The sequence below is a fragment of the Martes martes genome (genome assembly GCF_963455335.1).
Source record: "Martes martes genome assembly, chromosome: 7".
Lineage (NCBI taxonomy): Eukaryota > Metazoa > Chordata > Mammalia > Carnivora > Mustelidae > Martes > Martes martes.
This window is the reverse complement of record NC_137894.1, coordinates 31,221,214-31,242,232: the sequence shown is the minus strand read 5'-3', so window position 1 is coordinate 31,242,232 and position 21,019 is coordinate 31,221,214. Positions and strand designations below refer to the sequence as shown.

At 50.8% G+C, this 21,019-nt stretch overlaps 1 protein-coding gene across 11 annotated transcripts in view; it reads left to right on the top strand.

Moving 5' to 3' along the window:
* Positions 1-21,019, top strand: part of PML (PML nuclear body scaffold) — a 41,097-nt gene that overhangs the window by 11,949 nt on the left and 8,129 nt on the right. For 3 of the 11 annotated variants that reach the window (XM_080808922.1, XM_080808924.1, XM_080808927.1), the window contains exons 3-7: positions 8,226-8,806; positions 10,334-10,404; positions 15,571-15,705; positions 16,100-16,358; positions 17,449-17,501. In XM_080808922.1, the coding sequence (XP_080665048.1) occupies positions 8,226-8,806; positions 10,334-10,404; positions 15,571-15,705; positions 16,100-16,358; positions 17,449-17,501 (1,099 nt within the window). Of the gene's footprint in view, positions 1-8,225; positions 8,807-10,333; positions 10,405-15,570; positions 15,706-16,099; positions 16,359-16,448; positions 16,562-16,975; positions 17,047-17,448; positions 17,502-18,147; positions 19,352-21,019 lie in introns of those variants that run through there. The other 8 variants (XM_080808923.1, XM_080808929.1, XR_013967153.1 and 5 more) reach the window with 7 other exon arrangements.

Sequence of the window (21,019 nt, the reverse complement as noted above, 5' to 3'; positions counted from 1 at the left end):
CTGAGACCTTGATCTGAGTGGAAACCAAACATCGGGTGCTCAACTGACTGAGCCACCTAGGCACCCCAAATTAAATCAGATTTAAATAGTTTGATGACCACTGTACTCATCTGTGTGATAAACCTTGTCTTGCTGTCTTGCAACATTTCTGGGCACGTAAATTCCTCTTTCATCAAAGTTCACTAGTATTCAATACTGTATAATTGTAGTGTGTTGTTATAAAACTCAGTGAATTCCCCCAAGTTATCTCACAGTGTTCCAAAAATTGAATCTCCTTTATTAACACATAACTCATAAGATGCTTTAAAAATGCCTTGTGCTTGATACCGTCTTGACTGTACTTCTGAGTGTGTGATGGTCCTCACATTGTAGAAATACCGTGTTGGCGGCACTGGGAAAGGTTGATTGGAGAGACCAGAGGCAGAGAGGCCTTAGGGGACAGCGCCGAAGTAGATAAGTTGCGACTGAGGCAAGAACAAAGGTGGTAGCAATGGAAACTGATGGGACAAATTTAGGAACCAGGATTCTACCTTTATATCCTAGCACCATGCCTGCATACAGTTGGTGCTTAATAATCTTTTTTTTTTTTTTAAGTAAATGAAAGGAATCAATAAGAATTAATGATGAGCTGTTAAAAAGGGGAGGGGGCGGGGACAGTCCCCTTGGTCTTTGGCTTGAGTGGCCTTTCAGTGGCAGTGCCGTTCTCTGGATAAGTAGGGCAGCGATGTGGCCTCTCAGAACGCTGTCCACCATGGACATGCCAGCCCTCTGACTTGGGAGCAGGGATGGCCTAGAAACCAGTGGGGAAGGAAAAGCACAAACTTCCTCTTCGTCATTCTTGGGTGCGGGGTCGGCGTAAGACCATAGTGGAAAACAGACAAGGCTTTCTCCTCTCTCCTTTCCTTGCTCCTTCTTTTCTAGCATCTTCCTCTCTGGGCCCTCAGGTCCTCCCGTCTCTGTCACTACCTTCTCAACCAGTGAAGGGTTGGAGAAGGGGAGGTGACCAGGAATAATGCTTTCACTCTCAGTATCCCAGGTTCCGCAATTACCCAGCTCCTCTCCCGGCTTCAGAAATCTTTCCTCAACTCTGTTCCCCAGCAGAGTGCAGGAAACCCATCTGATTAAATGAGTTCCTAATCCTGTGTAAATAACTGATGGGTCCCTTTACTTGCCCTCCAGCTGGTCATTTGAGTCTGCAAAGGAGTCTACTCCTTTTGCTAACACCACCCACGGGAAAGCTCCCCACCACTCTTGTGGAGGGAGGGTGGTAGAGAGAGTTTTTTGGTTGCCATTCTGCAAAGCCGGGCCCCGCCCTGGAATCCTGCTCTGGGGCCAGCTCTCCTCTACAGCTCCCATTTTCATAGGATTTTTGCCTCCTGCATTTCCGAGCTACCCTGTTTCCTAGAACAGCAGAAGTGGCATGCCACTCTGGTCTCTGGCTGGAGGTGTGGATACACTGGGGTGGCCTGACCACAGTGGGAAGGGGACAGCCCAGAGACCACACTCAGTGCGATGTTTCCTTACTTTTCGGGGTTAAGAGGTTCACACACCCATAGAAGGGCTATGCCTGTCATGTGTACGGGGGTGGTTCATGCCTCCCCTTCTTTCATGGTTCCAGAATATCCAATGTGGGCCTGGCCACTATTCAGGTGACTTCACATACACAAGCCCATCTTTGTCCTTGCAACAGTCCATGAGAGGTGTCCTTATCTATCCCCATTTTATAGATGGGGAAGTTCAGACTCTAGAGAGAGAAAGTCATTTACTCAAGGCCTTGTCACTAGGAATGGAACGGCTCACATTCAGGCCCACGGCTGTCCACTTCCAGAACCCATACCCTTCCTGCTGTCACATGGCCTTTGGCACAGCAGTTTATGGGGAGACTGAGAACCCAGGAAACATGTTGAGGCTTTTAGTGAAATACCAACAACATAGTCAATTCACCAAATGGTCATAAACAGATAAGCGAAACAATCCGTCTCAGGGAGGAAGAGGAAGAACTTTGTAATTCCTAGATGGAATGTGTTTTTGAGGTCTCCATTGCCTCCCATTTAAAGTCGGAACTCCTTCACTTCAAAGTGATTATGGAAATTTTGGGGAGATCTAAATGGATGAAAAGGTGGGGAGGGAGAAAGAGAAAGAAGTAACTAACTCCCACCGATATACACTCTTTCCTCTCCTTCTTGTGATCTCTATAATCATCTAAAACGAAACAAACGGCACGTAGCATTCCGTAACTTGCTTTTCTCATGATAGGAAGCTGTGAATGTCTTTCCAGAAAATATGTAGTTTTGAATTTTCGGTAGTTGCATCTGTTGATTGTGGGATTTCTCCCATTTCTTCAGTGGTTATAAGGTCTTCACCATCATAAGTAAATAGTCAACTATCATATCCCTGGTGTCACGGTTCACACTTAACTCCATGACCCATCAGAAATGTGTTGTAGTGTGATGTGTGAAGCAAGCTCTAACTTGCCTTTTGCCCCCTGGTAGCCAGTTTTCTCCATGCTGGTTGTTGAATGAAATTGTTTAATGTCCATTAGTGTGGATGCTTTCTTTATTCCATAAACTGTCATAGTCTTATCAATGCCAGGTTTTATGTGGTCTGTTCTGCTGATCTTTATCTTTTCTGAGGCTAGCATCACACATACTCTTTTTTTTTTTTTTAAGTTTTAGTATTTATTTGAGAGAGAGAGAGAGAGAGCACGTGCTTTGGGGGGAGGAGCAGAGGGAGAGAGAGAATCTTAAGCAGGCTCCATGCCCAGTACAGAGCCTGCCGTGGGGCTCGATCTCAAGACCCTGAGATCATGACCTGAGCCAAAACCAAGAGTTGGATGTTTAACCGACTGAGCCCCCCAGGTGCTCCACACATTCTCTTTTAAAAACAGTCATTCTGTCCTGTGTGATCTGGCAGAGAAAATTCCCCTTCTTGACGCTGATTTCCCCAAATTTTCATAACTATCCCATCCTATTTTTCGCATCTTGTGAAATTTAGAATCAGTTGGTGAAGTTTCAAATTCTCATCTGTACTTTGATTCAAATTGCCATAAACCTTTATATTAACTTGAGAAGAATTGTTAATCTTAATATTCAGCCTCTCCAACTGGGACCTTGGGTACATCTCTCTGTTTCTGTTGTTGTTGTTGTTTTTAAAGATTTTATTTATTTATTTGACAGAGAGATCACAAGTAGGTGAGGGGGTGAGGGGAAGCAGACTCCCCGCTGAGCAGAGACCCCCCCACCCAGTGCAGAGCTCGAACCCAGGACTCTGAGATCATGACCTGAGCGGAAGGCAGAGGCTTAACCCACTGAGCCACCCAGGCGCCCCACATCTTTCTGTTTTTTAGACTTTTCTCTCTCAGTGGAGTTTTTGTCTTTTTTCCCATATGTATATTTTTTGTTAGATTAGGTCTACATTTTTTTTAAGCATTTGAAAATTGCTGTTTGTGAATGAGAGCATGGAAATTTCTTCCATATTTCTCTTTGTTCGTACTGCTGGGATAGAATTAAGCAATTCTCTACTCTTCATTCTGGTGTATTTCAGCCACCTTCTGGAACAACTTCATGTTAATTCTATGCTATTTTTAGTTCATTCTTTTGAGAGCAAGTAACTGTCATTTTGCTTTAGAGCTGGTCTTCTCTATGTCTGTGGTAAGTTTGGGCTTTTGTCATGGAGTTCCTCTTGGGCACGTGCCAACCTCCCCTTGCCTCCCACATCCAGGCACACTGTTGGTGCTCCGTGAGTGTTCCTTGAGGGAGAGCGAAGGAACCCTAGGCCAAGGAACTTGGTCCTGGTCCCAGGTGGGAGCCCCTTGATGGCTCACTTCTCTTTATGGTCCGCACCTCAGTCTTCTCAGAAGGCTGGGGGCTTTCAGACCCAGGGGCCCTGCTGTAGGCCAACCACCTCACAGGGATGCTTCCAGCCAGTGGGGGAGCCGTGGCCACTTTCCCTAGGGACATCCCATTCAGGGCAGATGGGCTCAGGAATAGGGCCCAGCGGAGACTGTGGTCAACCCGGAAGGTCTCGCTCTCCCGCCAGCCAGGCTACCCTAGGTGTACCCCTCCCAGGCTTGGAACACTCTTTCTAAGGAAGGGAGGCTACCTTCAGACTCACCCCTCCCATGGGTCCAAAGCCAGGAAAGTGACTGCAGATTTTACTTAGTTCTTCTTATATTTCTACACGCTATATAGTTGCCCACGTTGATTAGTATTCTGTTGTTTCATTTAAAAAATAGGTGACACATTCACAAGGTTCTAAAATGAAAGCGATCACAGGATTTCATTAAAACAAAAACATATTTTAGTGTAATCTCTACCCCGCTGTAGGGCTCAAAACTCACAACCCTGAGACCAAGAGTCCCACACTCAACGGACCGAGTCAGCCAGGCGCCCCAAACATGATACCAATTTAAAAAGCTTGCAGTGAAGTGTCTCACTCCACCTCTCCCCTGTCCCATCCATATCACTTTTATTAACTTGCGTGTCCCTCTAAGATGTTTTTATTCAGATACAACCAAATGTGAATGTATTTTTACTTTTCTTCATTCTTACCAGTAGGTGGCATCCTATTTATTTTATTTATTTCTTTTTAAAAGATTACTTATTTATTTATTTCTTAGAAAGAGAGAGAGAGAGAACATGAACAGGGGGAGGGGCAGAGAGAGAGGGAGCTACAGACTCCCCTCTCCCCAATTCAGGGCTCAGTCCTGGGACCCTGAGATTGTAACCTGACCCAAAGGCAGACTTAACAGACTGAGCCACCCAGGCACCCCAATTTTATTTAAAATATACATTATAATAATAATAATAAATATTGAGCACTCATTATATGCTAGTCACTAGTCTAATCTTATATATATATATATATATATATATATATATATATATACTCATTTAATCTTTCTATTGCTCCTGTTATTATCTGCATTTTGCCATGGAGATTTTTCCATATAAAGAGCTTCCTCGATTTCTTACAGCAGCACAGCATTCCACTGTATGGAATACAATCCTAATTTATGAAACTCATTGCCTACCCTTGTTTCTGTTCTTTGCTCTTACATACTGTGTTGCATTGTACAGATGTTACTTTGTAAATTAGAGATAGAGCTACAGAATAGACACGTAGGAGAGGGATTGCTGGGTCAGAGGATAAATATGTTCGTGATTTTGATGGCTGTTGCCAAGCTGCCCTCTGCAATTATTTCTTTTCATAATCGCTCAGTATTTCTTGTTAATAGCATCTTGGTGAGTATTAATAGTTCAGTCAATTACAGTCATCACAGCCTTTGTTGAGAACATTTATGTAGCACCTCTCTCATTTGATCCTCTGTGGCACTCCCCCGTATGAGCTGGGGATTATCCCTGTTTTACAGATAAGAAAACTGAGGTGCAGAGAGGTCAAGTGACTTGCCAAGGGCACAGAGCCCAGGTCAGATCCACGTTTGCCTCGCTCTTTTTCTCTGCTTCAGCTGCCACTTAACCTCAGTCCCTGGCCCTGCCTCGTGGTGATGGGTATCTGTCACTTACATTAGATTTCCCCAGGCTGGCGGATCTGAATGCCCTTGACCTAGATGCAGCCCGCATGCTTCCCTCACACTCGGGGCTCTCCAAGAAACCTCTGCTGGCCTGGAATAAGTGTCTTGTGTTTGATCAAGAGGTTTAGGCTCGAGGCCCTGCCTTCTTCTGATCTGGGGAGGCTGGGAGCTGGCAAAGCTGAGGACTGGTGACTGGTGGCAGTTTTTGGAGTCTGGCTGGCCAACAGGACAAGCTGATCTCAGTAACTAAGGCCAGAGTGGCTCCAGCTAAAATCCTTTCTCCTGGATTCAAGTGGGCTGACTCTCACTGCTAATGAGAATAAATCACAGCATACTTTCTGAGGAAGTGATCAACAATATTTTCCTGGGAGCGTTTGAAGAGGGGGTGTTGTGGTGTGTCAGACCAGGGACTTGAGCCAGACTGCCTGGGGTCTTATGTTAGTTTCCTATTGCTGCTGTAACAAATTAGCACACATATAGGAGCTTAACACATTACAGGTTTGTTACTACATACCTCTGGAGGTCAGAAGTCTGAATGGGTCTCACAGAGATAAAATCGAGGTGACAGTAGGGCTGCATTCCTTCTGGAGGCTCTTGGGGCCAATCTGTTTTCTTGCCTTTTCCAGCTTCTAGGTGCTGCCTGCTTTCCTTGGCTCATGGCCCCCTTGCATATTCAAAGCCAGCAGGTAGCATCAGGAGACCTCTGCTTCCGTGATCACATCTTCCTCCTCATACCTGCCTGCTTCCCCCTCTTTCCTTATAAGGACCCTTGTGATTACATTGGGTCCACCCAGATAATCCAGGATAATCTTCCTATCCTGGATCCTTAACTTAATCACATGGACTAAGTCCTTATCGTTATATAAGGTAACATACTCAGGTTTTGAGAATTAGTACATTATTCTGCCTACCACACTTTGCCTCGGGACACTATCACTGATGAATTGTGTGACCTTGGACAAGTTATTGTACCTCTTGTTCAGTGTCCTCATCCTTAAAATGAGTATATAATAATTCCTACTCTGTAGGAGCATTAGGAGGATTAAAAGGATTGATATTTCTCAAATGCTTATAATAGTGTCTGACACATAGTAAATGCTATGGAAGTGTCTGTTAGCTAAACTCTATTAAATAAATAAAAATATGCACAGTCTTTGATTTAGCATTCCTATTATTTGTAACCTATTTCATAGAAACAGAAGCATCCATGAGTTAGGCCACATAAAACATTGTCCGTATTGGCAAAAAGAAACAAAAAATGTGCAAATAGGAGATCATTGGGGTGCCTGGGTGGTGCAGTCAGTTAAGTGTCTGCCTTGGCCTCAGGTCACGAGCCCAGAGTTGGAGAATTGAGCCTGCATTGGCCTCCCTGCTCAGTGGAGACTCTGCTTCTCCCTCTGCCCCTCACCCCGCTCATGCTCACTCTTTCTCAAATAAATAAATAAAATCTTCAAAAATAAAAAATAAAATAAAAAACAAGTAGGAAATCCCTGGAATATCCATTAACAGGAGAATGACTGATCAGTTGTGATACATACGGAATTTAAAGGTGCTACTAAAGAGAATACATAGGGGTGCCTGGGTGGCTCAGTTGGTTAAGCATCTGCCTTCGGCTCAGGTGGTGATCCCAGGGTCCTGGGATTGAGCCCCACATCGGGCTCTTCCCTCAGGAAGGGGCTTGCTCCCCCCTCCCCGCACCTCTGCTAGCCTCTCTGCCTACTTGTGATCTCTCTCTCTCTCTCTCTGTGTCAAGTAAATACATAAAATCTATTTAAAAAGAGAATATATGTAAGAATACAGTAAGATCTATATGTATTACACCTCCAGGAATGTCCTGAAAAAAGTTAAATTGGAGGAGGAAATTGCAAAGTCATTACTCGTGATCTCATTCACAGCATGATCTGGTTTTTGTTTTGAAGAACAAGCATCAACCCACCAAAATTGTTGTAGATACTTGAGCCAATTTTTTAACCTCTGAATGTCTAGATTTCTTCATCTGTGAAATGAGGATAAGGATAATTTTCCCCTGGAAACTCTACCGAGCCTTACATGGGATGAAATGTATCGAGTCCTTAAAGTCCTGCAAGCAGCTGCATTGTCTGGCTATTTGCATAAAGTGGTTTGTGAAGAGTTGTGGAAGGATGCACCCAGATGCTCATCTGGTTGCCTCAGAAGAAGGGAAAAGAAATTCAGAAGTGGTGTGAGAAAATGATTAACTTTTTGTGTATCTGTGCCTTGTTTCACAGATGAAAGCTAGCTGTTGTTGCTTTAATAACTTTTTTATGTTCTAATGTTTTATTGGTAATTTGGAGGCTAGCACCATAACCACAAACTGAGGGGCGCCTAGGTGGTTCAGTCAGTTAAGGCTGCTTTCAGCTCAGGTCATAGTCCCAGAGTCCTGAGATGAAACCCCCATGGGGCTCCCCGCCCAGCGAGGAGCCTTGCTTCTCCCTCTCCCTCCCTGCTTGTGCTCTCTCTCGCTCTCAAATCAATAAATAAAATCTTAAAAACCACACCCACACACACACACCCACACACATACACACTGAATTGGGAAGACCACGAACCTAGAAACATACTGTGATTCAAAGTTTTCTAATTTTTGAAGAGGTGTTTAATTACGGAAGTTTGGGGGGGGGCGTGGAGGGAGAACAGGAGAGCCCAAAACTAAGCCGGCCTTGTGTATCCGCAGCATCTACTGCCGGGGCTGCTCCAAGCCACTGTGCTGCTCGTGCGCGCTCCTGGATAACATCCACAGCGAGCTCAAGTGCGACATCAGCACCGAGATCCAGCAGCGGCAGAAGGAGCTGGACGCCATGGCGCAGGCGCTGCAGGAGCAGGACCGCGCTTTCGGGGCGGCGCAGGCGCGCATGCGCTTGGCTGTCAGCCAGCTGGACCGCGCGCGCGCAGACACCGAGGAGCTGATCCACACACGCGTGCGCCAACTGGTGACCCAGGTGCTGGCCCAGGAGCAAGCGCTGTTGGAGGGGGTGAGCGCGCAGTACCAGCGCAGCTACGAGGAGATCGCGGGCCAGCTGGGCCGCCTGGAAGCTGTGCTGCAGCGCATCCATTTGGGAGGTTCGCTGGTGCAGAGGATGAAACGTTACGCCTCCGACCAGGAGGTGCTGGACCTTCATGGCTTCCTGCGGGAAGCGCTCGGCCGCCTGCGCCAGGAGGAGCCCCAGAACCTGCAGACCTCTGTGCGCACCGACAGCTTCGATGAATTCAAAGTGCGCCTGCAGGAACTCGTCTCCTGCATCACTCAGGGGACAGGTAAGCACCCGAGCCACCGTGTGACCAGCCCCTTTACCACTTAAGAGCTTCTGCTTTGCTCTTCCTCCCTGGGGGAGAGAGGCAGGAAAAGTTCATTTACATGTGACAGGAAAGGAAACTGGTTTTTTTGGTTGTTGCTTTATTAAGTCTAGGGTTTGCTCACATCGTAGATTCTAGAGTGCAGGATAAGGAGGAAAGTAGGCCCTGACGTGGAGTCTGCAGCCTCCCAGAGGGGGCGTATTTTACTAATTTGCGAGACCGTTTGGATTTGCTGTGATCTTGTGACCCTGGGAGAAGTTAAGAAAATACAAAGCAGAGAACCAGACCCGCTAGCATTTTAGCCCCAGAGGGTAACCACTCTAGGAATTTTGCTTAAGCCCTCTGTCTGGCAACAGAGAAGTCAACTGGAACGTGAGGTTAGAGCAGAAGGGGGCTGAGGAAACCCCCTGGGGTGGTCGGATGTTTACCTAAAACCATGCTTTGGCTCAGTGGAGGAGATACTTTGCCTCCAGCATGGCCAGTCATCTGGACCAGCTGCCCACCTTTGTGGGCCCTGCCTGGTATTGGGCACTTGGGAAGTAGACAGCAGACCAGTTCCTGGCCTCGAGAGCTGTCCAGCCCAACCAGGGCACAGATGGGAGAACATCACACAGCTGGAGAACAAGGTGGTGCTCGGCTCTGTGGTCCAAATGCTAGAGTTGTAGCAGCTCTGAGCTGGTAACGTCAGGGGGGGCTTTCAAGAGACACTAGGGAGAGGGGTGCCCAAAAGGGCCTCCAGGGTGAAGAAGCTTTAAAAGCTCTTTGACAGAACCCTTCAACTGAACTCTGAGCTCTAGATAGACAGACTGGTGTGAGGATGCCCTTTCCGGGAAAGGGGTGGGTAGCAACAGAATCTGAAGGCGTCTGGGCAAGGGCCAGTGATCAGGGATCCCTCACTCACTGCTACCCTCAGAGCTGAGGGAATTGGTCTTGTAAAAGTATAATCCTAGAATGCACATGGACTTGTGCCTTCTCCACCTATGCAGTGACTGTTACTCTGGACACAGGAAATGACACCAACAGATTTAAACAGCTTGTCTTCCGTATTGTAACTAGGCAGTGGAGGGGCAAGGAGCTCTTTTCTGAAGTGTGAAAAATTTAGATTAGATGTAATAGAAATCAGGCTGTAGATCACAAGAGTATCGTGAAGCCCTCACTGTATCCAGGGAAGTCAGTGAGCAATGATAACCTTAGGATTGTTCACACTTTGCCTTGGTGGTGGTCAGGAGATGGACAGAGGATGCCCCTGGGGTTTGTACTCTACTGCCCCCCTCTCTCCCCTCTGGCTGGGTTCATGCTCCTTGCAGTCAGGGAACTGTCCTTCCAAATGACAGCCCCTCCGTGGAGCTCCCCCAGTGCTATGAGAGGCCCTGAAGCATGAGTTTCTAGGAAAACAAGAAGGGATGTTTCCTCGGTCACTGTCCCATCCAAGATGCCTCTCACCAGGGATGTCCCTGACCTGCCTGTAACCTTTTCTGTGTTCTCCAGATGGAAGTCTACCCCGGCGAGCCAGCCCAGAGGCTTCCAACACTCCCAGGGACTCTCTTGACGTTGACCTGGTGAGATGGGTTGAGGTGTGAAGGGGAGGCGGTAGGGTCTAGCAGGGCAGTCAGGTTCCCCTCTGGCAGGAGGGAAACTGAGTCTTGTTGTCCCTATGTCTGCAGGCAGTAGAAGAGGGAGAGTGCCCAAGAGGAATAGTGAGTGGCTGGTCTGGAGCTTTTGGTGGGAGGGAATATAGGAAGGGACGACGAACTGACTGGTTCTGGGCTCCTAAACGCACTTGATGGGTTTGGGAAGGGGTGGACAGGAGGTGAAAAAGGTGGTCACTGGTGGGTGGCTCTGACAGATGTGGTAAATGACCTCTCCCTTACTCTGTACCCCGTCCCAGACATGTGAGCCTTTTCCTGGAATCACCATAGGGGCCTTCCCCTCCTCTTCCCCCACACGTGGTTCTTGGAGAGGAGAACAGGGCCAGGAGTCAGACCTCAGTTCCAGCACCTGGGGTTTCACTGGTGTGATTTCAGGACCAGCATAGATGCAAGACCATAATTTCTCAGATTGGGTGGTGTCCATGCCCCCTCTAATGATGGCATTCCCTCTGCAGCACCCTTGACCTGTGGCTGTCCACACACACACCTCCACGAACAGGAAGCTCACTAGTTCTTTTTTTTTTTTTAAAGATTTTATTTATTTATTTGACAGACAGAGATCACAAGTAGGCAGAGAGGCAGGCAGAGAGAGAAGGGGAAGCAGGCTCCCTGCTGAGCAGAGAGCCTGACGCGGGGCTAGATCCCAGGACCCTGGGACCACGACCCAAGCCGAAGGCAGAGGCTTTAACCCACTGAGACACCCAGGTGCCCCGAGCTCACTAGTTCTTGAGGCAGCCACTCCCATCTCTGGACTGCTCTTAGATTGCTTGCCAGGGTGAAAATGCAGTGGCACTCCTCTGGCTTGCCCTCTTGGGTGCTTGTCTTCTTCGGGCTAAGCTTCCAGAGTTCCTCATTAGACCAAGCAGTGTGGTCGTCCAGGTTTGTATGTGCCTGCCTGTCAAGGATGTGGGCCCTGGACTGATCAGCCCTCCATGGAAAGCAGATCTTCTGATGGTAGCAGTCAGGCGGTGAGCCTTCCTGGCTTGGCCATACATGGCCTTTAGGGGAGAGGACTGCAGGAGACAGAGGCAATCTGGACAGGTTTCCTGGAAGAGGCAGGATTTAGGCTCTGAGAGTTCTAGAGCTAGGAGGGAGCTCTTTTGTACAGGTTGAAGTTAAGGCCCAAAGAGAGGGTGCCTTAACTCAGAGCCACGTGACACGGCAAGCTAGGGGTAGGACTAGAAGCCCACTCCTAACTGCTTTGGGTACTGCATCCCCATATATATAGCTTGACAAGTAAAGAAGGACATTGTATTTTGTTTTTTGGATAAGTCATACAATCACATGGTCAGAAGGAAAAACAGAAAGTGATAAGGAAGTCAACTGTACTCCAGTTTTTAAAATGTCATTGATGTGTACGCTTACAGTTTCTGCATTTCACTGTACATAAATTGGACCTAAAATATTTTTTTGATCCCCAGGCGACAATAATTTGTGGCTCAGTTGAGAACCACTGTTTTGAGGTGGGCAGGATACTCACCTGCCATCTCTCCTTACCCCATCCCTCATTTGAGCTCTCCCTTTAGTCAGCATTGCAACAATTTAGGCAATGGGAATAAGACTGTAATTGTGCATAACCTGTATTTCCACATATTACACTACATGTGGCTCCTTGCTGCCTCGAACCTGCACATACATGATCTGGGTTTAGAAAAAGAAAGAAAGAGATACATGAAGTCTCACTCCCACCTCATCCCTATTTTCCCACTTCTTATGCCCACATACCTATCTTTATTTCTTACATATCCTTCCAGAATTTCTTTATGTCATTACAAGCAAATATGATTACAGGTCATCGGTTTTTTCCATTCTTTTTTGGGACAAAGGTAGCATAATACCCTATATTCAGAGTGTTGTGCCCAGGCTTTTTCACCCAAGGAAGTATTCTGGAATCTTCTGGAATTCTTACACTATGGTTAGGTAGGGAGATTCCTGCTTCCTTTTTGCACGTGCACCGTGGCCTGTTGAATGGATGTAGCATCTTCACTTAGCCAGTTTCCTGCCGACGCATATTTAGGTTGTTCGGTATTACAATGCTGGGATGAATGTCCCCGTGAAAATCCTCTGAATAATTGTGTGAAGCGTACCGGGTCCACGGAGCTCGGCTGTCTTTCCAGGTGCCAGTCGCTGGTTATTTAACAGCTTTTTGCCAGGTCTTTGTCTTTACGTTACCTTTCATCATCCTATCCACTACTACGCAGTTTGAACTTGGAGCATCAGAAGAATGCTCTTTTTTTGCAAAGCATCTTGCTTTCGCTTTAGTAGCCGGCTGGAGGAGGGGACACTCGGGCCAGTGGAGCTGGGGGAGAGGAATAGGTTTTACACTGTGAGCCCAAGGGACTAGTGGAGCAGCTCCAGCAAGGCTAGGAGGCAGGCGTGGTTAGGCAGTCTCAGGAGAAAGGTCCATCAGCTGTGCCCGGAGAAAGGCCACTCTTGGGCCAAAGCCCCTGCCTTACAAGGCAGGAGCTGGGCTTTCGGCATCAGCACTTGATCCCTCTTGAAATGGTTTACTTTCATTGGGGTCATGCGCCCACACAGAGGCGATGAGAACAGCAGCAGTAGGCTGCTAGTCCTAGTCGGACTAGTAGCCTAGTCGGACTGGCTCTTTCTATAATGATGTTAAAATACTTTCATGAAAAAAAAATAAAACATTTTAAAGCTGTAAAACAACTGGAAGTCAGTCATTATGATTTTTTGTCTTTAGTGAGCCCTCCTGTGTGTCCCCTGCTTCATGAACCTGGGACTGGGGGTGTCGTGGGTGGGACAGAGGCAGAGAGAGGAACCCAGGCCCACCTGTGGGGAGTCCATAGCCCACGTGGAGAGAGAGTCTTTGACCTACCAGGGACTTGTAATGTAAATCCAGACACAAAAGGACCTTTTCAACTTAAAAAAAAAATTTCTTCATGGTGATAAAATACATATAACATAAAATTTATCTAGCAGTCGAATTGCCGGATCATATGGTAATTCTATTTTTAATGTTTTGAGGAGTCACTATGCAATTTCCCACAGTTGGCTACGCCATGCTGTGGTCCCACTGACAGTGGTCTCCATTTTCTCTACATCTCACCCCCAGTTTTCAATAATAGCCGTCCAAATTGGGTGTGAGGTGGTTTCGATTTTTGACCGCTACCCATTGTAAAGAAATATATTTTGAATCTAGTCTACAGGATATGCACATGCATAACTGTAGCTGAAATGGAAGTTTTGCAGGATAAATTACACCTGTTACATGAGTCGTGCTTGAATTGCTTTCATGATCCGCTAATGGGTCACAGGTTGTAGTTTTGAAAACCACTGGCGTGGAGCACTCGGCAGAGATTGTATACTTTCCTAGAGGCCCAGGAGCTCCACTGTTCTCCCCCCTCCCTCCCAGCTCCACTCCGCTCAGAGCCAGAGAGACAACCCTCCTTCCTTTCTGCACAGATGTGGAGGAAAAGAAACCCAGGAGGGAAGGAGGGGAAAAGGAAGTCAGTCTGTTATAACAAATGATGTGGAAGCCCAAATCCCACATCAAAGTGCTCAATACCGAGAGGAGCCCCTCCTAGGGGGTTCCCGTCCCAGTACAGGGGGGCTCCATTGTGCTGGCCTTCCCCTGCCTGCCCCAGCACAGGTTCCCCTGTGCGGGTGGGCCTGACCCCTCTTCTACCACGCCGGAGGGACAGAGCTTGTCCCTGTGAGGAAAGATACCCCTGGCCTCCTCATCCCACAGCCTGCTTTCTCCAGTGCACCTGGGCTCGGGGAAGCACCCCCCCCCCCAGCTGTTTTCAGAAACAGGAGATTCCAGCCTTGGTCCAAGACCTTGGGAAACAAGTCACTTCACCTCTCGTGCCTCTGATGCTTCTCTGTAGATTGGCAATAATCAAGGATGGTCCCTGTTTCTTTCTTTTAACTATAATTTCTTTTTTTTTTGCTGTTAAATTTGTAGAGGAAAATGCCCCATTTGAGCCACCTTAGGGGGTACAGTTTAGGAACAGTTAGTATGCTTACAATCTTATACAACCACCCCACCCACCTAGTTCCCAAATATTCCCATTATCTGGAAAGGGGACCTCGTCCCCATGCTGTGGCCGCTCCCCATCTCCCCCACCTCCACCCCGGCATCCCACCTGCTCTCTGTCCCTATGCGGTCAGCCCTTGCGGATAGTCATATGAATGGACCCCTACAACGCGTCCTCTTTTGTGGCTGGCTTCTTTTCATTTCATGTGGCATACAAGGTTCATCCAGGTTGCAAATACAGAGCTTCATTCCTTTTTATGGCCGAGTAATGCTCCACTGAGTGGCTGTCCCACTCAGCGGTTGATAGATACCTTTTGACTGCTGTGAATACTCGTGTGCCAGGTTTCCATTGGAACATCTGTTTCCAGCCCTTCGGGCCTCTGCCTAGGAGTTGCATTGTTGGGTCATATTGAAATTCTGTGTTTAAGGACCTGCCCCTTCCCTCCTTCCTTTCGGGTTGGGTGTAGGAGGCGCTTCACACGGCTCCCGGCATAGCATAGCTCTAAAAGCAGTCTTTACCATCAGTGGCATTGGTGACACTAAGTGTCAGCTGCTCCTCCAAGCACAGCAGAGTTCATCCACATGTTCCCGTGAGACAGATGTTACCGGTGACAGATGTTACTGGTATTCCCATTCTGTAGAGGGGGACCAAGCCCTGAGTTTTCAGTGATGGGTCCAAGGTGTGTAGTTGCTCTTCTGACCCAGGTGGCATTAAGGCTCAGGGGCAGAGTGCAGGTCTCAGGGAAGTGCCCTGGAAGGGTCTCCTCACCATTCTAACTTTGCACATGTAGAGGAGTGGTTTCCATCAGGAGCGAGCACTGTGTGGGGAGCTGTTGTTGAGTAAGCCTTAAGGCATTGTTGGTCCGTACAGTCTCGGGAGGGGACTTGGGATGCCAGGAATTGAAGTGACCCTGAATGCCAGCACCTCAAGGTCAGGAAGAGGGGAAGTCATGGAGGGCGTGAGGCAGACTCCTGGTCCCCAGGGGGTCCTGGGGATTGGGTCACCCCAGGCATAGGTTCTTGGCCTGGGCTTGCCATCTGCTCATTAATGTCTCTCTTGTTTCTGGACCTCACAGCCAGAGGCGGTGCAGAGGGCTCTGGCACAGGACTTGGAGCTGGCTGAGACTCAGACTATGACTTTGGTCCAGCCGGTGCCCGGGGTGCACCCAGTGCCGGTTCACGCCTACTCCATCAAAGACTCCTGCAGAGAGGTAAGGGTCTCTCCACCGCGCCCTCCGTCCCTGGAGGTCCGGATCCCACCAGGCAGGCAGGGTGGTGGCAGGGGTGGTGGTGGGGCGGTGTTGAGAATCCAGGCCTTAATCAACACCTGCTCTGTTACTCTGTTCTCTCCCTCGCCCAAGCCACGCTGCCAGGAAGCTCCCCTGTAAGCACGAGCCACTCCAGGGCAGGCAGAGTCCTTGGTCAGCAGCCAGCCAGTGTGCCTGGTGGCCCAGGGGGCGTCCTATGTGGAGAGAGATGTGATCTGCATGGCAGGAGAGCAAAGGGGGAGGGCCACAGGCCCCTGCCTCCCAGGTCCACGTCTCCGCCCACCCCCCAGCACCCCTCAAAACTGCTAACCTGGCCCTGTGACTCCCCACTGCATAGGAGGTCTGCAGCACAGTCCCGCCCCAGAAGAGGAAGTCCTGCCAGACTGAGTGCCCCAGAAAGGCCATCAAGATGGAGTCTGAGGAGGAGAGGGAGACACGGTTGGCCCGGAGCTCCCCGGAGCAGCCCAGGCCCAGCACCTCCAAGGCGGTCTCGCCGCCCCACCTGGATGGGCCCTCCAGCCCCAAAGGCCCCACCGTCGGAAGCGAGGGCTTTCTGCCCAACAACAACCATGCAGCCGGCGACGCCGGTGAGGCAGGTAGGGAGATAGCTGGACAGCAGGGGCTGCAGCCTGCGAGCTGTCCACCAGGGGTGGGATGGGAACCTTCTACATCCTCACCCCTCCCAGGGAGCCCAGTGCCGGTGCCCGGGGTGCACGGAGCCCATGGAGACCGCTGTACCGCATTCCTCGCCAGCCCACCCCCTGCATCCCCTGTGTGTCGGGCTCTCAGCTGCCACCAGGTGGGGCAGGGAAAGCGCGCGGTTTGCCTGGGGGGGTGAGAATGATACAGTTCACCAGGTGACTTGCTGGGATTCCAGTGCGAGGAACATGAGGGGCTCTGTAGCTCCCTCCCCCAACACACCCTTACAGTGCCCAGCACTGCGCCCCCACCCAAGGCAGGTCTCTGCCTTGTATTGGACCCTAGCACGGGCCCAGAGAGACCTGGGGGGAAAGTCCACACCTACCACTTCCCAAATTTGTCTGCAAAGGTCACCTGCATCAAGGACCTCATTTGTCCTGGATGTCTCTTATGGACACTGCCAGACAGGGAGTCCTCGGGCATGAGCTCAGGTTAACTAATGGAATTCTGGAATGGTCAAGACCGTTCTTCCGAGATCTGCTTCACCCAGAGGCCCCCTTTGTTTTCATTCTAGGTCCCAGACTGAGCCCTGATCCTGCTCGCACACTGAGCCCTGACCGACATTCCTTGCTCACAATGCTATTGGTAATCAAAAGATTTTGATTAACCAAATAAAGTATCTTTTAATTTGAACACCTCAGCTCAGGAGGCTGAGGCTTGGAACAAACCAATGTGTTTCTTTAGGATGGCAGGAGGTTCTAAACCAGGGGCTGTTTGCCAAGCAGCCTGTACAGGGAGCAGATTCCGAATTCAGGGCCGACAGCTGAATTAAGTACTCACAGGGCACAGTGGGCAGTGACGGAAAGCCCTTTTGAATAAATAGATCCATATCGGCATGGTCGGTGGATGTTCCCATCCACCCCCTTGCAGGGCACACATGGCCCACCTCATCCACTGGCCCATAGGGAGCCCCATGGAGCGCACCCAGGCCCCACCCACTGGGCCTCCTGGCAGGACCTTAACACTGTCCCCTCTGCCCGGTTTCAGAGGAACGAGTCGTGGTGATCAGCAGCTCGGAAGACTCAGATGCTGAAAACTCGGTGAGTGGTCCAGAAGTTCGGCCCTGGACTCCTGCCTCCCCCCATTCCATGTCCCAGGGGACACAGCCACAGCAGGTGACTCTCAGACTTGCCCTGCGCCTGGGGAGTCCTCCAGCAAGGCAGTGAGTCCTGAGCTGTCCTGAGGACAGACTCCAGATGCCAGCTGCGGTCCTGGACCACCCCAGCCCTCCTTCCCTCCCTATGGGGGCAGGAGCCCTCACTGACCATCTGTCCTCCTCTGAGATGCTGCTAGTGTGCTTCCTTCCAGAACCCTCTCTCGCTTCTGGACTAGCTAATGCCTTTGTCTGGAGCTTCCTTCCGTGTTCTCTAACCTCTAAGTCCTCAACGAGGAGGGTGGCCAAGAGCCCATACCCCAGTTAACCCGCAACCAGTGAGGGTCAGTGCAGAGCCATGAGGGCGTGGGGAGCACCGTGTGGGACCCAAATAGGCAAGTTTGCACTCCATAAGCAAGAACGTTAAAGCCGTCCCCCATTGGAACATGTACCTTTGTGGGTTGCGACCGTTCCATCCCTGGAGGTTGGTTAATGGAGGCTGGGGCAGAGGGGATGTGAACAGAGTGAAAGGTTGGACTGGGTGGCCCCTGAGGTCCCTTCCAGCCCTCAGTCTGAGGTTCTGTATTGGAAAGTGCACGGAGCCCACGGAGACCGCTGCACCGCATTCCTCGCCAGCCCACCCCCTGCCAAGGGCACAAGGAGCTTACCGCCTCTACCGGGCCTCCCGTCTGCCACCGGGCGCATGCCGCCCCCCAGCTTGGTCTTCTCACCGTCCCGCCGAGCAAGCTGCAGTCTCTGAGGCCGAGTTTCCCCACCAGCTTGCTAGTCACCAGGAGGACGCCGCCGTCTGCCACCGCCGTGGGACCAGCTTCCTGCCACGTAGAGCACAAAGAACCACCCGTCTTCATCGTATCTTCCGCTTGCCCCTCAAAGTGTACTGTAAACCCGGGTGGACTTATCCTCCCCCTGAGGTCCAGGCCACCACTCCTGCCACTGCGGGGCCTCCCAGCCATCCTGCCAGTGCCCAGGAGGGTCCCTGCCATCTCCAGAGGGCCATGGGCCAGCGCAACCGCCGCCGGGCTCGAGGAGCAGTGCGCTCCCTCGGCTGCTCCCTCCGGGGCTCCCCTGTTGCCCAGTGGCTCAACAACTTTTTTGCCCTTCCTCTCTCCTCCGTGGCTGCCCAGCTTGACACCTCTGTCAGCGGGGAGAATGGAGGGAGGCAGAGTTCCCCAGACTCTTAGGGCAGGAATCTCCCCCAGGGATTCTGACACAGCCCCCTGGAGAACCCTGTAGCCCGGGTTCCACTGGAGGTCTCTGCCATTGCATTCCCACTCCTTTGTCCTCCGGAGAGTCTCCCCCACCAGCCTGGCCCCCGTCAGACAGGCCTCTGAGAGCCCCGAGCACCTCCGTCCTCTACAGCTGCTGGCCACCATGCAGCCACTCCTGGCACCGTGCAGCCACTCAGCAGCCCCTGCTCCACCCTGCGGCCCAGCCTGGCCCACGCACCCAAGGCCCTGTGCACTGCAGGCATCCTGTGTATTGTAGTCAGGGAGCAGACCCAGGAAGGAAAGGCTGCATGGACTCAGCAGGGAGACATCAGCCCTCTTCCCCAGAAAGGGCACAACTGAGATTTGGGTCACCGCTCCTCCCATTCCCGTGCCTCTTTTCCCAAAACTAGGAAGCATCTGTCGCACTTCGCACCTCCCACTGTCCATCCCATCACCCCAAGGCTTTCCATGGGGCCTCTGCCGGGACCTGAGCCCATGAGGGCAGGGACTGCGTCGATCCCAGGACCCGGCAGATACAGCTGCTCAATAAATACGTGTTGAAAGATTGCCCTTGCAAACCCTTCTTCCATGACCATCACATTCCCCGGGGGACTTAGCTCTTCTCTTGCCGATGGCTTTATGTCTTCCTGGCACGGCAACTGATTCTTTGGTGGGGTGACCCCACCAAAGAAGGGGGTCCCCCCTTCTCCCACCTACTGTGAGCTTCAGCGAGATAGGTCAGCACCTTCTGTGCCCCCTGGGCTGTGTCGGTCCCACCATCTGGAAAGGTCCCCTGTGCCTTGGGGCTCCAGGTCTTGAGGGGGGATGCCCCTTGCCCCAGATCATTTTACGCCTCCTGCCTCCTCCAACACAGGGAAGCCTCCAGCCCTTGCCTCCCAGGGGTCCTCTCTTGAGCCAGGGTCAGCCTTCTTTCTGGGTGACTTCAACAGCCAGCACCCCGGCCTCTCTGGGGTGGGGTGGGGTCACCCACTGCAGCCCTCAGCCCCATATCCACCCCCTGCACCTCACCGTACCGAGAACTGGCCCACAGGGACTCCAACCACGGCATCCTCACTCTCGAGCTCTCGGGTACTTCGGGAACCCCTGCCCTCCCTACCCCGGTTCCCACAGCTCTGGCGGCTGCTCCTTGTCCTCCTTCCTCTCAGGCCTCTGTTCTTTTCCATGTTGTTCTTCCAGTGACAGCCCCTCTTCTCTTCCTAGTGCGTCCTTTCCTGTGGTCTCAGCCATGCCCGTGGCTGCTGATCCCGGGCACCCTCGCTGCCAGACTAGGACAGATAGCCCGTGGCCCTGCACTGTCTGCGCTTGGTTGCCCCATAGAGCCGTCAGACTCATCCGTGTGCTCCTCTCAGCCCACTACACTGTCAGCCCGGCTACAAGAGCAGAGGCCCCTCTTGATCATTCCTCGGCGCACGTCAGATTTTCAGTCTTAACCTTTCCATAGTCTACGGTCCTCTGAACCCTGGGCACTTCTTTCTATCCCGGAAACCCCCCAAAACAGAACAGACCCGGGGCAGAGATAGAAGCCTGGGAAGGAAACTCTGAGAAAGGATGGCAATGCCAGTGCCAGACTTCTCGAGAGTTGGGTGCAGACATCGAAACCAGCAGTCTTGGGCGGGCATCAGTCCAGCCTCAGCTGTCCGCAGGGAGGCGCTAGCTGATGTCTGCAGGTATTCAAGAAAGGAGGGGGAGGCTCATTTTAGGTTGTGAAGAGTTAAAATAATTAGAAGCAGCTTTTGGAGACCAGCTGTGGAGTCAGGGAGAGCCCGAGGACCACTGCTTCTGTGTTGGTATTCTTCGGACGGCATGTTTTTTTGTTCTTTTTTAAGATTTTATTTGTTAGAGAGAAAGCACAAGCAGGGGGAGCAGCAGATAGAGGGAGAGAGAGAAGCAGACTCCCCGCTGAACAAGGAACCTGATTTGGGACTCGATCCCAGGACCCTGGGATCATGACCTAAGCCGAAGGCAAACACTTAACCGACTAAGCCACCCAGGTGTCCCTAGACAGCATGTTTTCTAAATTGACCATCACAAATCCCAAACTTTATAAAACATATATTTAAAAAGAAAACCAATGAGGCCCCCTTCGTGCACGGCTCACCTACCTCCTGTGCCCCCTTCTAGTCCCTGACGCCCCTAGCCGCAGCAAGTTGGTTGGGGAACAGGGCATCCTTCGCCAGGTGCTCCAGGCTCCCGAATGCCCCCGAACTCCCACTCT